This window comes from Mytilus galloprovincialis, chromosome 1, assembly GCF_965363235.1.
Source record: "Mytilus galloprovincialis chromosome 1, xbMytGall1.hap1.1, whole genome shotgun sequence".
NCBI lineage: Eukaryota > Metazoa > Mollusca > Bivalvia > Mytilida > Mytilidae > Mytilus > Mytilus galloprovincialis.
The window spans coordinates 32,771,881-32,792,191 of NC_134838.1; the positions used below are offsets into that span (position 1 = coordinate 32,771,881).

At 32.4% G+C, this 20,311-nt stretch overlaps 1 protein-coding gene across 5 annotated transcripts in view; it reads right to left on the reverse strand.

Annotated features, from left to right (window-relative positions):
* The window catches only part of LOC143071756 (neuroglian-like), a 39,058-nt gene extending 18,953 nt beyond the window's left edge, over positions 1–20,105 (reverse strand). For 4 of the 5 annotated variants that reach the window (XM_076246345.1, XM_076246329.1, XM_076246336.1 and 1 more), the window contains exons 1-11: positions 20,029–20,105; positions 15,865–15,931; positions 14,956–15,064; positions 11,189–11,565; positions 10,494–10,628; positions 8,877–8,979; positions 8,286–8,473; positions 7,772–7,909; positions 3,357–3,515; positions 1,066–1,247; positions 517–607 (exon numbers count right to left, since the gene is read on the reverse strand). In XM_076246345.1, coding sequence (XP_076102460.1) covers positions 517–607; positions 1,066–1,247; positions 3,357–3,515; positions 7,772–7,909; positions 8,286–8,473; positions 8,877–8,979; positions 10,494–10,628; positions 11,189–11,565; positions 14,956–15,064; positions 15,865–15,922 — 1,540 coding nt within the window. In that variant the 5' untranslated portion in view covers positions 15,923–15,931; positions 20,029–20,105. Of the gene's footprint in view, positions 1–516; positions 608–1,065; positions 1,248–3,356; positions 3,516–7,771; positions 7,910–8,285; positions 8,474–8,876; positions 8,980–10,493; positions 10,629–11,188; positions 11,566–14,955; positions 15,065–15,864; positions 15,932–18,266; positions 18,367–20,028 lie in introns of those variants that run through there. The other variant, XM_076246320.1, reaches the window with a different exon arrangement.
* Between the last annotated feature and the right edge of the window lie 206 nt (positions 20,106–20,311).

Sequence of the window (20,311 nt, forward strand, 5' to 3'; positions counted from 1 at the left end):
CATCATAAGTATTTGGGATTTATATTCCCACTTTGGGGCATTATCACATAACCATACAAAAAAGCCCAATCTATCTCCTACTGTAGAGCAATGCCAAACGATAAATTATTTTACTCTACAATTTACTTTCTGGTTTAAAATCCGTCTAAGCCTAAGGATTTTTGAAAGTTGCGATTTTGAAACAAATGAGCCAAATTTGAACTTCAACTTGAAAATATTGCTGATATGAACTGATAGTATAAGTTGTATAAAAATATGACTAGATTTGTACCAGTGAGAGCGATAACAAGACAGAAAGACACACAGAAAGACAGATGATTGGTATATGCATGTGCCCTGCAACTCATTCCAAAGAGGACAATAATCCCACATTGAAATCTTCATTCAATTTGATGTGTCAACTACATACATACATATTTCAGTTAAGTAAATATTTGGTTGATTATTTGATTGATTGTTAGTTACTAAACGGTTACTAGCCTAAATATTTGGTAGATGTACATGTATATAACTTACTTCTAACAATAAGTATTCCCCAATCTGTAGCAGACCCGTCTGTGTTTTCAGCAACACAAGTGAAGTTACCAGCATCAGAAAGTACAATGTTCTGTAATACATTACAAAAAAGTCCAAATTTCAAAAAAATCTTTTATATACTGTGGGTTAATTTATTTTCGTAGGTTCTTATTTTTGTGGATAGAGAAAACTTGTGGATATTTATTTCATGGTTTTTGCAAAGTCTGTGCACATTCCTTTAGGAAATTTGTAATTCGTTGAACATTTAAATTCATGGTTCCCCTGTACCCACGAAATCCATGAAAATTAGTATCCAACGAATATTGATGAATCCACTGTATCAATTTTATAGTACAAAATAAGTGATACAAATAATAATGCTGTTATCTTCAACGTTCAATGTCATTTAAAGTTATTCCAAATCTCCAAAAAAATTACAGTTAAAACTTGTATTGAATCAGTAAATTATAGTGTATGAATTTATCCAATAATAAAGAAGTTGTAAAACTTCAACACAAACAGATCTAGACAGATTTATAAGTAATTTACCGTTATGAATAAATCTCCATTGGTTTGAATCTGGTACCTCCCACCAGTAATCTGCTGTGTCCCTTTGTACCAGGTGACAATGGGATCTGGTTTACCACTTGTTTGGCATGAAAGGTAAACATTAGTGGTTTCAGCTACCTTTAATTCCTTAACAGGTCTAACAATAAACTGAGGTTTCTCCTCTAAAAATATGATATTAAAATTGTTTAATATAAGATATTAATAATTACATAAAATATAAATTTGATATGCCAACATGTTAGAATGAGTATTTCAACAATGAGAACTTGCATTCTGATATCTGATAAATAAGCTTGTCCTGAAATTGTAATAATTCGCTCACATTTTTTTCATAACTCACACTAATAAATGCATGCAATAATTTCAGTATCTACAGTAATAAAGAGTCGACAATAGTTTACCTATACAGGTAGTCTGAACTCATCATTTCATGTGGATCATAGTGATCCAAAGCAAAAATACAGAGGGAATTGAAAGAACTCCCATTAAGTCCATGTTGTTTGGTTTTATTCTAGAAAATCATGTCACCATATACTGAGCATACACCAGATTTACATTTATGGCAAATATCAGAAAGTGACTTGGTACTACATTTATTAATTGTAGTTGCATATTTATTTCAACATATACAAATCTTTCAACAAATTTGGTACACAATTACACAATTATACCGTGAACTAATAATGCAACTAAACCAATGTACAGCTGTAGTTCAGTAAATTTGAACTAAACCAGAGAACGATGTTAAGAGTTCAGCCTCACTCACTCAGGAAAGCCTTATTGAATCTTCATAAACAAAAATTTTGACAATAACACTATCATATATATATTGGTCCATATAAATTTTACTGAATGAAATTATATCCATAAACTGCATACAATAAAATTGAGAATGGAAATGGGGAATGTGTCAAAGAGACAACAACCCGACCAAATAAAAAACAACAGCAGAGGGTCACCAACAGGTCTTCAATGTAGCGAGAAATTCCCGCACCCGGAGGCGTCCCTCAGCTGGCCCCTAAACAAATATATACTAGTACATTGATAATGAACGCCATACTAATTTCTAAATTGTACACAAGAAACTAAAATTAAAATAATACAAGACTAACAAAGGCCAGAGGCTCCTGACTTGGGACAGGCGCAAAAATGCTTTTTAAAAAAAAACATACGTGTAAATATTGTTTCAGCTTAAAAGCGTCAGGTATGTAAGGCAGTTAAGCAGTAAATGAATACCAAAAACATTTATCTATAAGGCATACATCGATCATCCTGTATGCATTCTAGAATACTTTTATTCTGGCTGACCCATTCATGTGTACAGTAACGTGTTTTGGAATTGTTGTCAGTCTCAGTCATACATCATAACAAGTATGATGAAACAAAAAGTGCATGAATGAAATAAATGAACTGTTGAATAACAAATTAGAATCATATTCAAAACAGTGTAGCTGTGGCCATTGATTGACAACCTTAAATTATCCCATTGACTGGGGCAGACTATGTGAATGTTTGTCTGTAACAACCGCTGCTCACTATGTACTTGTTAAAGGCACTTAAACTGTGGGGTCACAAAAGGTTCTCAACACCTAAATAAAGAAATGAGAAAAACTTATCAGGAATAACACGATGTTTTGATTTATATCAATAATATAAATCAAAACATAAAGTTATTCCTGATTAATTTTTCGAACTATTTTAATATTAAAGGCGTTAAGAACCTTTGGTGACCCCACAGTTTAAATTCTATAATAAGTAAGTAGTGAGCAGTTGTCGTTACAGACACACGTTCACCTAATCTGCTCCAGTCAATGGGATAATTTAAGGTTGTCAATCAATGGCCACAGCTACACTGTTTTGAATATGATTCTAAACATTGAACGATATATACAAATAAGGACAACAGTGACACACACACAGATTATACTGCTTAAACATGTTTTATTCCTTAAGAATTTTAAAATGTATGACATTATGTGTATTCTCTCAGATGCATTAATATGACATGATAATATTATATCTGAATATTAACAGACATAAATTTGTATTCCATTAATGTAACTGCCAACTGATGCCAACCATTTTTTTTAATACAATATTAATATATCCTAATTATAAGACAAATTAATCCCTTAATGGAATGAATTTTACAAAAATGCTTATGACTAAAGTTGATCATTAGTATTTAAACACAATTAAGTATACTTACGATCAATTTTAGTCATGAGATTTTTTTTGTGAAACTCATTCTAGTTCTTTGATTTACTTACTTAGTACATTAAGATAAAAGTCAGCATAAACATAACCATAGATATTGGAGGCATTACACTGTATAACCATCACATCAGCTTTTTCTAAGTTTATTATTGTTATATTGTGGTCATCTGGTTTCAAAAATCTGGAAGACTTTACAGTTGGATGCTGAGAATCTGTAAAAATAAACAAAATATTAAAATCATGTACTTGTATGACAATTAACATTTCATTTAATCTGATATAATTATAAAACGTTGGTTATCTCAAAGAGATTGATTTTCTCACTTGAGCCTGTACATAATCAAACTTGTTAACCTTGACAACAGCACATGTGCCCTTAGTTTGTAACAATATTTTTTATTTTTTTTTTATATAACCCTACCGTGCTAAGAAAGTTAAAGCAGTGTTAGATTATGGTGGTGTGAGCACTAAGTGGACACTGCAATAGTTTTGATCTTTCATTTATTTTTACCTTAAAAAACAATTTGAATGTTGGAAAGAAATAATTTCCTATAATATTGACACAATCTTGCCATATTAAGACCATTTAGAACAAAACATTGCAGTATTATATACCTTAAAGAAAAAAAAAAGATGTGGTAAGATCGCTAATGAGACAGAATTCAATGTACTGGAACAAAATGCTAACTTGATCTCTAATTTGTCATGGTGTAAATTAAACATGAAACAAATATCCAGCCAGTATCTTTATGCAAGACCAAGGAAAATGTAGAAAATTGATTATTTGAGTGAATTTTCTAAGTTCAAGGACCATAACTCTACATCAAAATGCCAGACCATAACCAGGTGCTCCGCAGGGCGCAGCTTTATACGACCGCAGAGGTCGAACCCTGAACAGTTGGGGCAAGTATGGACAAAACATTCAAGCGTGATATAGCTCTGAATTTGGATTGTGATCAAATTTTTGACATAACATGTTTTTTTTTTACACAAAACAAATGTCAAGATTTTACAAATCAATTAAAGATTTCTTCTTCAAACTTTTTAAATCTAAAATTAAATAGTTGACACAGCATAGGTTTCTGACACAGAATGAATGTGGTCTAATGGACTTAAAAGTTTTTTTTTTGCTTTTGAGCAATTCACTATGCTGTTGAATATTAATCCTCTCAAAAAAATGTTTGAAGAAATTTTCTTTTTATTTATGAAATCTGAAATGAGAAAAATTTAAACCCCCCCCCTTTTTTTTCACATCCCCGTTTCCCTTTTTCCAAAACTGATATCAATTCAAATTTCTAATGGAGTTTGCAACAATAACTACTCTTTTAAATACATCATAAAATATTAAAATGTAAAATAAAGTGCTTGTTATCACTGAATGGTAAAGATTGGTTGGTAGTAAAAGTGAAGATACATTGTTTATTGTATAAAACAATAAAAAAAACTTCATCAGCAACATTTTATATTGGCAAATTTCCAATGAAGTTATTTACATAAAGTTATTGGCAAATAAAAATAGAAAATGACATCATAGTCATGTCTGGCAAATGTCCAACATACATTATCTAAAAACATTTTAGATAAGAAAGATAAGGAAAAAAAGCTTCATCAGCAACATTTTATATTGGCAAATTTCCAATGAAGTTATTTACATAAAGCTATTGGCAAATAAAAATAGAAAATGACATCATAGTCATGTCTGGCAAATTTCCAACATATATTATCAACTACTATTCTATACAAAGAAAGATAACTCCAATTGAAAAATTAATTGCTATTGCACAATATTGTGCAATTAGATATTTCTTGATATTGTGCAATACTGTGCAATTGAAAATTTCTTGCTATTGCACAATACTTGATATGGAATCCTGATTTAGACCAACTTGAAAACTGGGCCCATAATCAAAAATCAAAGTACATATTTAGATAAAGCATATCAAATAAGCAGGGCTTCCAAAAAACATTTGAGCCAGCCGGACATTTTATATCTGATCCCGATTTTAATCCCTTAAGACTAAGTCACAAAAGGCAATTATGGTAATCAGATGGCCATTCCGATAATGACATTTGATTAAAAAACGATTTAAAACTTTACTTTGTTTTGGATGTTTGGATGTAAACTGTTAAATTGGCAGTGTATCATTCAAAGTGTGCACATCAGCGTGCTCATATCTGCCATAGACTCTTTATTTGTGCAAAATAACATGTCAAAAACTTCATTTTCGTTTTGAAAATCATGTTTTTCTAAAACCGGATGTTGACTTGACAATGGTAAAACATGGACCGTAAACGGATACGTAAAATCCGTGTACGTTTGCAAAGCATGACTGAGTGAAGAAGCTCTTTCCACGTTATTTCTTCAACAAAATGCTTGAAATGAACGTTAAGATACAGGTATCAATGATAATTTTAGCATTTTGAAGAAATAAAGGATGCAAAATTAAATTTCCCACCTTTGCACATGCGCACACGTGTTCTAGTTCATTCGACGTAGTTCTGACGATTTTTCATTTAAACCTTTTAAAATTTTTTATCAAATCATGTAGATAAACTAATTTCTTATAATTTTAATCTTTTGGACTAAATCAATGAGCTACAAACCGCTGAAATGTAAGAAAATAATTGTGAATAGAACGATCAATTTATACGATGTCTGGTACTGAACATAGTTTACCTGTCACCTGAACAGGTAGATATCACCTGTCCAACAACTAATTAGCCTTGATTAAAATTAGAAAGTATTGAAGTAGGGGTTGTTTTGATAGTAATTAATCATCATGTCACTTTTATGACCGGAAATGTGTAGATGTTAAAGGCAAAAGGTTGGGTCAAAAAGATCGTGAATTTATATGTTAAAATGACCGAAAAAGCCTTGAAAACTAAAATGTATATGACCGTTTCATGCTTTGCCCAGCCGGACTTTTACCGGACATTAATCAAATGTCCGGAATATATGACCGTTTTGGAAGCCCTGCAAATAAGCCCAAGAATTTAATTTTTGTTAAAATCTAACTTAGTTTAATTTTGGACCCTTTGGACCTTAATGTAGACCAATTTGAAAACTGGACCAAAAATTAAGAATCTACATACACAGTTAGATTTGGCATATCAAAGAACCCATTTATTCAATTTTTGATGAAATCAAACAAATTTTAATTTTGGACCCCCATTTGGACCAACTGGAAAACTAGGCCAATAATTAAAAATCTAAGTACATTTTTAAATTCAGCATATCAAAGAACCCCAAGGATTCAATTTTTGTTAAAATCAAACTAAGTTTAATTTTGGACCCTTTGGACCTTAATGTAGACCAATTTGAAAACGGGACCAAAAATTAAGAATCTACATACATAGTTAGATTCGGCATATCAAAGAACCCCAATTATTCAATTTTTGATGAAATCACACAAAGTTCAATTTTGGCCCCTTTGGGCCCCTTATTCCTAAACTGTTAGGACCAAAACTCCCAAAATCAAACCCAACCTTCCTTTTATGGTCATAAACCTTGTGTTTAAATTTCATAGATTTCTATTTACTTATACTAAAGTTATGGTGCAAAAACCAAAAATAATGCTTATTTGGGCCCCTTTTTGGCCCCTAATTCATAAACTGTTGTGACCTCAACTCCAAAAATCAATCCCAACCTTCCTTTTGTGGTCATAAACCTTGTGTTAAAATTTCATTGATTTCTATTTACTTATACTAAAGTTATTGTGCGAAAACCAAGAATAATGCTTATTTGGGCCCTTTTTTGGCCCTTAATTCCTAAACTGTTGGAACCAAAACTCCCAAAATCAATCCCAACCTTCCTTTTGTGGTCATAAACCTTGTGTCAAAATTTCATAGATTTCTATTCACTTAAACTAAAGTTATAGTGCGAAAACCAAGAAAATGCTTATTTGGGCCCTTTTTGGCCCCTTATTCCTAAAATGTTGGGACCAAAACTCCCATAATCAATCCCAACCTTCCTTTTGTGGTCATAAACCTTGTGTTAAAATTTCATTGATTTCTATTTACTTTTACTAAAGTTAGAGTGCAAAAACTAAAAGTATTCGGACGACGACGACGCCGCCAACGTGATAGCAATATACGACCAAAAAATTAAAATTTTTGCGGTCGTGTAAAAATTGAACTTGACTGTAACTTGTTATGATAAATCAGTACACCAAGTATCAAATCAATGCCTTCAAGTATGACAAAAAATGATTGAGGAAAATTGATTATTTGGGTGAATTTTTCAAGTCCAAGGACCAGAACTCTGCACAAAACCGTCAGACCAGAACAAAATTTGACCTTGTTGTGTAACTTGTAATCATAATACAGTTCGCTAAACATCAAATCATTATCTTCCAGCAAGAAGAAAAAAAAGTGTGAAAAACTGATTTTCCTGATTGATGGATGGACAGATAGCAAACCAGAAGTCCCATTCAAATCCTTAGTTAGGGGACTAAAAAGTTGTGTATACCTTTGAGTCTGACACCATTTATATACCATTCCAGTTCAGGCTGTGGATCTCCTGAAGCATTACAGTAGAATGTGGCTGAGGCTCCTATACTGGTTTCTATATTTTGAGGTTCTCCTCCTTCAGCCCAATACGGTTTTGCTATAAATAAAATGTTTTCCCAATTACTTACTAATAGACATATATGCAAACCTAAAGGTTCCTTTCTTTACTTTGCACAATACATCTTTTTTTTTTCAAGAATGGTTAAAGCAGTATTTTAAATAAGTAAATATGTACATCCTATTTAGTATGCATTTTAATTTTCTACCAAATTCCTCACTAAGTTGGCATCCCTAATATAAGTATATGTGCATTAAATTGAAACTAATTCCATCTTGAAAAGATGAGAGCTAAATACAACATTTATACCAGCTAATCTTTTGTGAATTTTTGTCCATGGAAGAGAAATATCATGAAGTCCCTGAGCACTAACACCAATCATTCTTAATGAATATGATTTAACTATTTTACTCACATTTTAAAATAACATTGATATTTCTTTGTTCTCGTTGGCCACTTGAACTAGTAGTAAAACAAATATATTGTCCGCGGTCCTCGTTTCTAAGTTGTGATATAAGCAGTTCTTGACCTCCCTGAGACATTGTACGGCGATTATCTGGAATTCTACCAGTGTTACTCTCCCAATGAACCTCTGGAGTAGGGCTGTAATGGAGAATTTAATTTAACACTGGCATTTGGAATTTGAGTGTAAAATTAACACTTTACCACAAGGCAAACAATCTACTAACAACTTCATATTTTTCTTAAGATCCCCATGCATTGTTGCAAAAAGTAAACATTGATTTTCATTTCCAAAATATCTATTGACCAGTTTCTTAGAATTCAATTGGCAAACAACTGCCAATATATGATATGATGATTGCAAAACTTAAACTTGCATTAACAGTTTAAAAATAACTACCTGTACCCAATATACCTAAAAATCCCTTACTTTGTACCAACCAATAGAATCTATTGAATAGATTTTCTATACTGAGTTAACTAATTGAATGATGAACTATATCTAATATGACTAAACTGAAATCCAGTGCCAAATTATACTTACTTTCCACCATATATACATTTTATTCTGAGAGATTCTCCCAGGAGACCAAAGACTTCAGATGGTGTGGCCCACAAGTAGTGAGGTGGAACAGTATCGTCTGTACCTGTAATTATAATCATAATATCATTTCGTTAACAAGTCATTATATGAATATATATTATGAGGAGGAACAGTATCGTTAGTACCTGTAATAACAATAATATCATTATCTCATCAACAAAGAAAAACACAATCTTTGCTGCTTCAAGAATTTTTAGGGGACTTCTAATCTAATATTATTCATTTGTTTTAGCATTACAAGATCAACAAGAATGTGTCCTCAGTACACGAATGCCCCACTCGCACTATCATTTTCTATGTTCAGTGGACCGTGAAATTGGGGTAAAATCTCTAATTTGGCATTAAAATTAGACAGATCATATCATAGGGAACATGTGTACCAAGTTTGAAGTCGATTGGACTTCAACTTCATCAAAAACTACCTCGACCAAAAACTTTAACCTGAAGCGGGACAGACGGACGAACGAACGGACGAACGGACGCACAGACCAGAAAACATAATGCCCCTCTACTATCGTAGGTGGGGCATAAAAACACACCACACCCTATAATTTGAACCAGATAATCTGTCTGATGTAGCTCTTAAAAAAACCTTGAATTTAAAGGTGAACATATATATACCTCAACATCATAACGGTTGTATTACAAGACACGACAATATTTTACAAATCCTTAAACATATGTTTTTTTGTACATGTACATAACAGAGCTTCTAACAAAACCTTGAGCATATATATATATATATAATCCCCAAAAAATTGTCAGTAGAAAATCTAACTCTAACACTGTTTGGAGTAATTTTCAGACTTATATAAATATTTGTATTAACCATGTATCTCTATCACTCTGAGATCCAGTGGGCATATATATTGTATGGTTTGTCACTTGTTTAGACTTGTTTGTATGATATACTTATTTCTAGTGACTGTATAATGAAATGCATCATGATCCCATATGATATATAAAAATTATTGAGTTAGATTACTGACAAATGAAAAATACATTGTGTATAAAAATAATAATATAACATCTACACACGCTTAAAAAAACACGTGTCTCATGTCTATCTCTAGATTAGCCTTCCGTGACAGGGTAACACTATGACTATTGAAGTTATATTTTTATATAGCGGATGTGGTCGAGTGGTCTAGAGCGCTGGACATGAGGCTAAGCGATTGGTGCTGTAGTGTATCAAAGGTGTGAGTTCGAATCCCGCTGAGGGACGAACAAAAAATTGTCAGTAGAAAATCTAACTCTAACACTGTTTGGAGTAATTTTCAGACTTATATATATAACTGTATCAGTTTATTTTCCAAAACTGATCCAGGCTTAAATAGATTGAATGTTGATTGTTGCTATTTTTAGACATTCTATATATATATATATTGAGTCTAAAAGATTGTGTAACAATACCTATAAAAAGATGGAAAACAAAACACTAAAAAGTGTTGAATATCATCGCACAAAGATGGAAAAACTGAACAGATGATATAAATTATACAATAATTGCAAATATTTCGGCTCAACAAATGGCCTTCGTCAGTGTTTGATACATACCTGAGCTTCCTACAGGCTTTATTGAAATTCCTGGAGCATATGTGTTTTGTCTCATGAAATAATTGATTGCCATGCACACATAGCTTCTACCGTTCTGATAATCAGATTCTTGGACTGCTGTGATGTATAGATTTCCTGCAAATGACAAAAAAAGATTTATACAAGTAAATTATTACATACCTACTGTAAATACTTAAAACAAACCCTGGTACGTTATAAACAATTTTTAAATTATACCTTTTTTTTTCTTCATTACTTTGGCATTCAGATAACACCAGTCATTTTGACTTCTATGGCTTTAAATAATACAAGAAACAGACCATTTATTTATACATGTTAATGACTCAGGGTTCTTGCTAAGGATTTTTGTGGTTTTTGGCCATGATGAGTCAAACAGCAAGAAGAAAATATATTATTGCAATATAATGTAACATTTTAGTCTCCATTTCCTAACAGAGCAATGAAATGACATTGAATTCAATTCACTTTTAAACTTTTGCTATAAAATGATGATATTTGTGTTTAACTGTGTTCAGTTTATACAAAATATTTCAATCATGATGTATCTGTGGACTCACCAGTTTTGAAAATGGTGAGTCCAGACAGATTTTGATGAGTCCAGGACTCATGGACTCGCCTTAGTGAGATAATTTAATTCATGTTATGATATTTCAGAAAAAAGTTTCCTTTTTTACCTTCTAAATCCATTGTAACTCTGTTATCAAAATTGATAGCTTCAATTCTTCCACCAGGTCTGGTATCTTTCAGAACCCATCGTATTTCAGCTTTTGGTATACTTGTTGGAGGTATACAAGGAAGTTTGACAGAATGTCCCCGAGTTACAACTCTGGACGTGTCTGCACCGTAAGGGAATTTTTCCAACATAGCTTGCCTCAGATTAACATTGATTGTTGTTGATGTGCCATGTTCATTTATGGCATTACATTGGAATATTCCTTCATCTTTGTCTTCTGGTCTATTGAAAACCAAAGTTCCTGAATCAAATAGCTGGACTACACGATCATTATTACCGCTAGGGTTGAACTCCACTTTATTACTTGTCCATCGGTATCTGAAATTAATATGTAAATACAAGTTATTTTGAATAAGAGGTACTTTCAAATGTAAATACTATTAAGTTATTTTTGTAATTAAAACAATATCAACATACCGGTATTTTTGTTACTTATTCTGACAACAGACTCAAGCTTGGACTTCTTTTGAACTGACTTTTACTGTGTGTGTTGTGTGTTTGTTTTTCTACATTGGCTAGAGGTATAGGGAGAGGGTTGAGATTTCAAAAAACATGTTTAACACCGCTGCATTTTTGCACCTGTCCCAAGTCAGGAGCCTCTGGCCTTGATAGTCTTGTATTTTTTGTTTTAGTTTCTTGTGTATATTTTTGAGTTTAGTATGACGTCCATTATCACTGAACTAGTATGCATTTTTGTTTTGGGGCCAGCTGAAGCACGCCTCCTAAAAAGTAGTTTCTTGCTGCATTGAAGACCCATTGGTGGCCATTAACTGTTGTCTGCTGTTTGTTCCAGTTGTTGTCTCTTTGACACATTCCCACTTTCAATATTAAATTTTATTTAATTCTCAACTCATCATTTAAGTTTTCTGGTCAAAACAAAATGGGGTAAAGAAAGATTTTTAAATAACTTCCTTAAATAAAATGGGATGATGTTTTCTACACTCAAATAAAACAAATCTTGATTTTATTCTATTTTATTTGTAATTTACAGAGCTCCAGATAAGCTGCATATTTGCATGATCACGCAATAAAAATAATAAAAAACCCAATGCAATTGCCCATTGCAGGGTTCAATAACCCAATTATTTCAAAGGAAAACCCAATTATACGCCCAAACCATGAGTTCTCAACCCTTTTATTGGCGTTTGCGTTATTTACCCTTATCTGTTTACAGTCGTCGCGTAAATCTATGTTTATAATATTTATAATTGGAAATTTCCTTTCGTTCTAAAAATAGATCGCTGCATCAAGTAGCTGAAATGGGTCCCTGTTGGAGTTTTCCGTTGCTCAATAGGTACACGTGTTTTTGAAAACATTTCGGTCTTCTCTGCGTTTATCCAATTAGCGTGTGTCATTTAGTCATATTTTTTTTGCATTGCTCGAGATTTATCATAACATACATTGAATTAAAACGAAAGTGAATGTCCGGTAAAAATATTAAATAGAAGCATGTTTTCTGCTTCTTTTGAAAAGCTGAGGGAAAGTTATGATAACAAGACTCAGCCAGTGTTTTAGCCTTTTAGGAAGCGTCCATCGAAAGCACGGGCGTGTGTGCGTACCTTCCAAAGAGAACATTGCTTATAAACACGGGGTTTCGTCAAAAACGAAATCAGTTGGAAAAAGTGAAAGGCCAAATCAATTATGACGATAAAGCATGAGAAACCAAAAGTTCCAATAATAAACCAAAATCATTCAAGTATAATTAGAGTTTATGTAGTATTTTTTTTCTTCATTTTACGGTTAATTAATGAATACACACACAGGCACTGGTCTCAGAATTTATTATATAAAGGTGTAAGACGAGTGCCTGTGAATACACATATCCGTTTTTGTGAGAAAATACAAAACTGGCAGAAGGTTTGGAACGAGACACAAATTAAACCTACAATTGCTCCTCAGTGAATAAACCAAATCAAACAGCTAGCAAATAACCCTAACCCTAAACCAAATAAAACAGCTAAACAAAGAAAGAAACATATTTAAGATGGAAAAAAATCTGGGGTTGATATTGCCTAAATATTCAATATTGTGTTGATGAAAAAACCCAATACATTCAGGAGCTTGGTGGTGAAAAACCCAATTTGATATTAACATGAGGGGTGAATTGGAATTGATAATGCAATTAAAAAACTTTATCACCCAATTATCAGAGCTCCAGATAAGCTGCGTATTTGCGTGATCACGCAATAAAAATAATTAAAAACCCAATGCAATTGCCCATTGCAGGGTTCAATAACCCAATTAATTCAAAGGAAAACCCAATTATATGCCAAAACCATGAGTTTTTAACGCTTTTACTCACTATCGTTTGCGTTATTTACCCTTATCTGATCACAGTCGTAGCGTAAATCTATTTTATAATATTTATAATTGGAAATGTCCTATCGTTCTAAAAATAAAACCCTGCATCAAGTAGCTGAAATGGGTCCCTGTTGGAATTTTTCGTTGCTCAACAGGTACACGTGAATATGAAAACATTTCGATCTTCTCGGCGTTTATCCAATTAGCGTGTGTCATGTTGTCATATTTTTTCGAATTGCTCGGGACTTATCATAACATACAATGATTTAAAACGAAAGTAAATGTCCGCATGTTTTCATCTTCTTTCTTTTTGATAGCTTAGGAAAAGTTATGATAATAACAAAACTCAGCTAGTGTTTTTATGAAGCATCCATCAAACGCACGTGTGTGTTTGCATACCTTAACGAGAACATTGCTAGATAGATAAACACGGGGTTACGTCAAAAACGAAATCAGTTGTAAAAAGTGAAAGGTATATCTCAAATCTGGGAACTACTTATTATTTTTTTTTTTTAAAGTAGGTCTGGCAAATAGGTGAAAGTACTGGCAAAACTTTCTTACAGCACCTAAATTTCACATAAAAATCTAAACACTTAACCGGCCCACGCCTACCCCAACTAAACTGTAGGGTTATCATATGGGATCTAGAAAGGTAATTAGTTACTGTCCAACTAGTGACACCAGTTGCAGTTTATATAAGTTGTGAGAAAATAAAAAAACTGGAAGAACGTTTAAAACGGGACATAAATAAAATGTACAATTGCTCGTCAGTGAATAAACTAAATAAAACAGCTAGCACATACTTAAGATGGAAAAACATCTGAGGTTGATATAATGTGATTATGCCTGAATATTCAATATTGTGGTGATGAAAAAACCCAATACATAATGGAGCTTAGTGGTTAAAAACCCAATTTGATATTTGCTTGAGGGGTGAACTGAAATTGATAATGCAATTAAAAATCTTTATTACCCAATTACGTAAAAAAATGGTGGGTAAAAACCCCAATTTGTGAATTCTTATCTGGAGCTCTGAATTATATAAGAAAATGGTGGGTAAAAAACCCAATTTGTGAATTCTTATCTGGAGCTCTGAATTTAAACGTTCATGTGTAATCACAAAAATACATCAGTTTATTTCAAAACAGTGTATGTTATACTGGAATAATGATTTCGAGAATTTTGAAAATAAAGATTAATTAAAACACTTATCTTTTTAAACTTGATAGAGATCATCTGTTAAAACAGATGAGAAGTGAATTATTAAACTTATTTTCAACATTCCAAAAGCATGGCTCCTCTCATCATTAACCCTGATATAACCATGATAGCGGTTTGAAAATGTATGTTAGATGATAGGTAATTGTGTGTCTATGTGTCAAATGTTTACATGCTACCAATATTTACATAGGGTTTGGAACGCCATCAGCAATGCATTGCATTTCTACAGTTTCTCCTGTCTTGTAATAAACATCATAAGGAGGCTGTATATAAATAGCTGGAGGTCTGTTTGGTACTTAAATAAAAATATGAAACATGATTAATAAGAAGATGAAAATGTATGTAATTTTACAGTAAACAGTATTTAAACTGACTACCATATGATAATTGTGAATTTACAACATAGGCGTAGAATTAAAAAGAAAACCAATTGCAGAAATTGAAGAAAATCTCAACATACTTCCTTTAAATATTTTCATACATGTCATATAACCTTCAATGTTTCAGACCCAGTTTTAATGACATTTTTTTTTGTTGTTATTTTCATAATGTGTCTCATAATAATATTAGCAATATCAAATTTTGGGATATTATATAAATAAAGTAACTTAAAACAGATGACTTTCTGGTAGGTTGGTAAAGGCTGTCCGACACCAGTGACTGATATCAATACCATTATGGATAGCTGATACAATACCACATACATTGATTGTTACATATATAATGACATAGAATTTAGGCCTTAAAAAAAAATCTGTGTTTCCGATAACATCATTTTGAAAAATAGGGTCGGAAGGTCGGAATTCTTTTTTTTTTTTTTTTTTTGACATTGTAAACGAAATCTGAAAAATCATCATGGTTTTCCCAAGTCCAAGTCCATAATTAGTTTCAAATACCGGAAGGCGGCCATTTGCAATGTTTTTGAAGCACCTAGTGAATGTTGTGCAAATTTTTTGGATTTTAATCTACTTGGAATACCTTTTGACATTAATAAAATGTTTTACTGTCTTTCTGTGCCAGCAGAAGTAAGTCGGGTTACCAGAAACTCAGATTTTTTTTCTCGGCCTTATACATGTAACAATAGGAGTAGCTTACCAGAAGATACAGTTACGATGATAGCCGTCAAAACAAGACAGATGAGAAGGAACCTCATGATTTCAATCTACAAAACAATCAAATTAACATGGTAACAATGACTATATATATATATATATACTATATATATATATATATATATATATATATATATATATATATATATATATATATATATATATACAACTCGTCTAAACATCAACCCAACAATGTTAGATCTGTAAATTTGCTTTCGCAAATTTTTGGTTCTTCCCTCGCCGGGATTCGAACCCATGCTACTGTGATATCGTGACACCAAATCGCCTGCACTGCAGCCGTCCCGCTAGACCACATGACCAACTGGGCTCTCATAAAAAGAGCTTTCGCTGGCCGTGTGTTACCTTTCCTTGTCAGTTTTAATCTAGCGGCGTACTACAGTACATGATATATAAGGCATGAAGATGTTTTTGTTACAGATCAGCTAAATTATCTATAGTAAAGGATCCTACAAATTAATGTAATATACAGTCACAGAAAATAATTATATTTATAAGTACGTCTGAGTCAGTGACAACTCTACAACAGATGTATCCATCGGATCGCCATCAATGATGGTGATACATGGCTGTGTACATAATGTATATACAACTCGTCTAAACATCAACCCAACAATGTTAGATCTGTAAAAATTTTTATAGTAAAGGATCCTACAAATTAATGTAATATACAGTCACAGAAAATAATATATATATATATACACATTGTACATAGGGTGAACATTTAAAGGCTATTATTTTTTGAAAAGATTAAGTGCATGTTTTTTTTTTTAATTTCGAGCTACATTCATGACATTGTAAGGGGAAAAAATATACAAGTGTTTTCTTATTTACTGATAGCCTCACATTCAGATTTTTTAATTTATATAAATGTGAAAAAGTCTCATTTTCTTCTTTTTTTTTTAAATTTATTTGTCATTAATTATGGTCTTTTTAAGACTTTGAATCATGTTCATGATGTAACTATTCATGAAAATATCTCAATTGTCTGTTTTCTTTAAGCTTGGTTGTGCACCAATTGGCATTTCATCTGTACTGCAAATATCTTTCATTTGGCCCACATTCCATGTACATGTATGTACTTTTGCGCCAATATAACAGGAAAATAATATAACCATGTTATTAAAAGATCTATATTGAAAAAAGACTTTTATTTATAAATTAATAACATATTTCTGACCATAACAATAAAACATGTTCATCAATTAACCAACATGACCAACATGAAAACATTTGACAAGGATAAATTCTTTTAAATGCTGAAAATGGTAGTTTTTACTTGTCTGTGGTACAAGTCAAATCCTCATCTACACAATACTGAGGGGTAAAGGGTTATTTTTTCGTGCAACGTGATCCCCGTTTTTATTACAGGTTCAACATGTTTTTGCTTTTTTATTTGACGTTCAATCCTGCAAGACAGATGCCTCCTTCAACATGTTCTGCTCATTGAAATTTACATGCATCATGATTTTCAAATGTTTATTTTGTGTGCTCTGTATTTTTCAAATAAATTTCGAACACTTAAAGGGAAAGGGGATGTCAAGAAATACTATTTCAAAAGCCGTAAACCAATTATATAAAAAATGTGTATACAATGTACTAAATCTGGAATATCAAATCAAACAGAGTGAGAGAGTTAAAATATATGTTCACATCAAAGTATTTATTTTTCGTGCAACCTTCATGACAGAAATTATTTCACGTTTAACATGAAATTAAGTCTTAATTCACGATTATTCCGTGCAAGCAACCTCCTTTACCACCCTCAATACTGTCAAATCAGCACATATTTTAAGTCAATTTGGCATCATGATACATGTACATGTACATAATAAAAAGTAATTGTTGCATGACGTCAGATTTTTATAAGGAGAAGATCTAGGGTCAATTTGGCCAAGATTACTTGAAAATCTATATATAGCTAGAGTTCACTTCAGCATTTCAAGAGTATCATATGAACCCACTATAGTTTTTATTCAGAACAACTCTAAGTAACTCTAGGGTAAGGTCATCTGTTTGGCTTGACATCATTGAAGGGTTTAACCTGGCTAAGTGAGGGTTGGAAGCGTGATACAGTGGCAGATCCAGAAATTTTCACAAGTGGGGGCCCACTGACTGCCTAAGAGGGGATCCGCTCCAGTCATGCTTCAGTGATTCCCTATATAATCAACCAAATTTTTCTTAGTAAAGGGGGTCCGGCCCCCCTAAATCCGCCTCTGCGATATTAAAGAGGGGTTAACCACAGGGGTTTGTTACAATTGCCGGGTTTACTATCCATACAAACCCCTAAAAAATCACAAGGAGGAAGCTCATTTGCGACAATGCTTCAAATTATTGTTGTAAAATTTTTCTAAGACTTTCACTTACTTTGTCACCTGAATAAAACTGTTCCCACTTGAATTATCTCTTCAATGACATTATTTATTACCTCAAGTAACCTCTATAACTATTGTAATCCTTAAAACAAACTTGACATTTCTGACATAGAATGAATCAAGGCCCTACATTTGAAAATGAAAGTACTAAAGCGACACCTACCGGAAATATATTTTCGGCACTCTCAGGTGTTTACCATAAATGTTATGTTTTTCGGAAGTCTACAGTATTTTAGATTTCAATAATGTAAAATTTGGCTGGAATTATTAGGTAAACAATTTCTTTCGTCGTCATATTGTGGTAAACTCCTGTGAGAGCTGAAAATATATTTTCCAGTAGGTGTCGCTTTAGTACTTTCATTTTCAATTTGCTGCTGGAGTATTTGGTGATAACATACGCTTTGCGTTTTGTCAAATATTAAAATTTTAGAGTTTTCCAAGTCAAACATACTCATAATTGGTACATGTATTCCATTGGCTTGGATGGAATTAGCTGCCGAACTGTAGCTCTGAGGTCGATGGTCCGCAAATAGTCAAAAAATAACATAAGGACCTAAGAGCTACGGTTCCGCAGATAGGATGGGAATACAAGCCATAAATATCATATTTGAGTTGATTTCAATTGTTTCTGAGATTAAGTAACTGATCCTTGCAGAATTTTTATCAACAGCATCAAATTAATTAAATTACAGCACACAAAGTCGTTGTGTATACAACTAATCTCTTGTCAGTATTTCACTTTTAATCATCCTGGTATGTGTTTTACACTAGCTAGTTATCATCAGGTATTGCCAATTGTCTTTTATTGTTGTATACACAGTCTAATCCTTAACACCTTCATTGATTACAGGACGCTAATTGCATTTTAACCTTTAAAACAAAATCAAAACAGGAAATAATGATTTCCGTTTTTTTCAGACTTTTCCCATATCAATTTCGAGTTTCTCCGACTTCATCTCTATCAAATTTTGTAAACAAAAATGTTAAACCTTACAGAAATTTTCAAGTTTGATATTTTCAAAAAGCGGAAGATTAAGAATTTTAACGGGAGGGATGGAAGACAGTCTGAAAAGCGGGAGTCCAAATGAAGAATCACATGAGAGTAATTGAAAAGATAATTCAAGTGGGAACAGACTTACTTGTTCAGGTGACAAAGTAAGTGAGCGTCTTAGAAGAATTTTACACCAATAACTTGTCGCATTGTCGCAAATGAGCTTCCTCTCTTGTGTACTTATAGGGCTTCATATGGATAGTAAACCCGGCAATTGTAACAACCCCCTGTGGGTTAACTCTACAGATTAGAGTCGGTAAAGTTAACCATAGTGTTACAAGTGAACTCGGCCATGGAGACAAAATACCGAAAGTGCAAATATGTTCATCATGTTTATTATTATTATGATTTTGAGGTATTTAGACAAGCAAATTGTAAAACTAAAAGGACAATTTAATTATGATTACCTGTATGCAAAATCGTTTCAATTTGTCAGTTTGCATGAACAAATACATAGCCAATGAAATTATTAGGCTATGAAAACCCATCAACATACAAAAATTTTCAAAATTTTAATGTTTTTACATAAAGGTAAATACCGGAAATGAACACCTATCTGTTTTTCTAATTTTTTAAGAAAACTGCATCAGAAATCAAACGATATTCATGTTCATATAAAGAGTCTTATTTTATTGAGAGTATTAGCTTAGCTGTAACGATCAAAATAAAACCTACAGATCGTTTGCAAGTACATATCTCTTACCTGTAAACACCTGCGCTTCAGGTCGCCATTTTCGTAAATTAGGTCACCGATTCGTCATAGACTGTTCGGAAGTTCTCTGATTAATATAGAATCTAGAAGTATTCCGATTAAATAAGTGGGCTCCTTTTGATTTCCCGCCACTATTCAAAGTATATAAATCTGTAATACTAAAAAGTAAAATCACAAAAATACTGAACTCAGAGGAAAATCAATTCGGAAAGTCCATAATCACATGGCAAAATCTAATAACAAAACGCATCAAAAACGAATGGACAAGAACTGT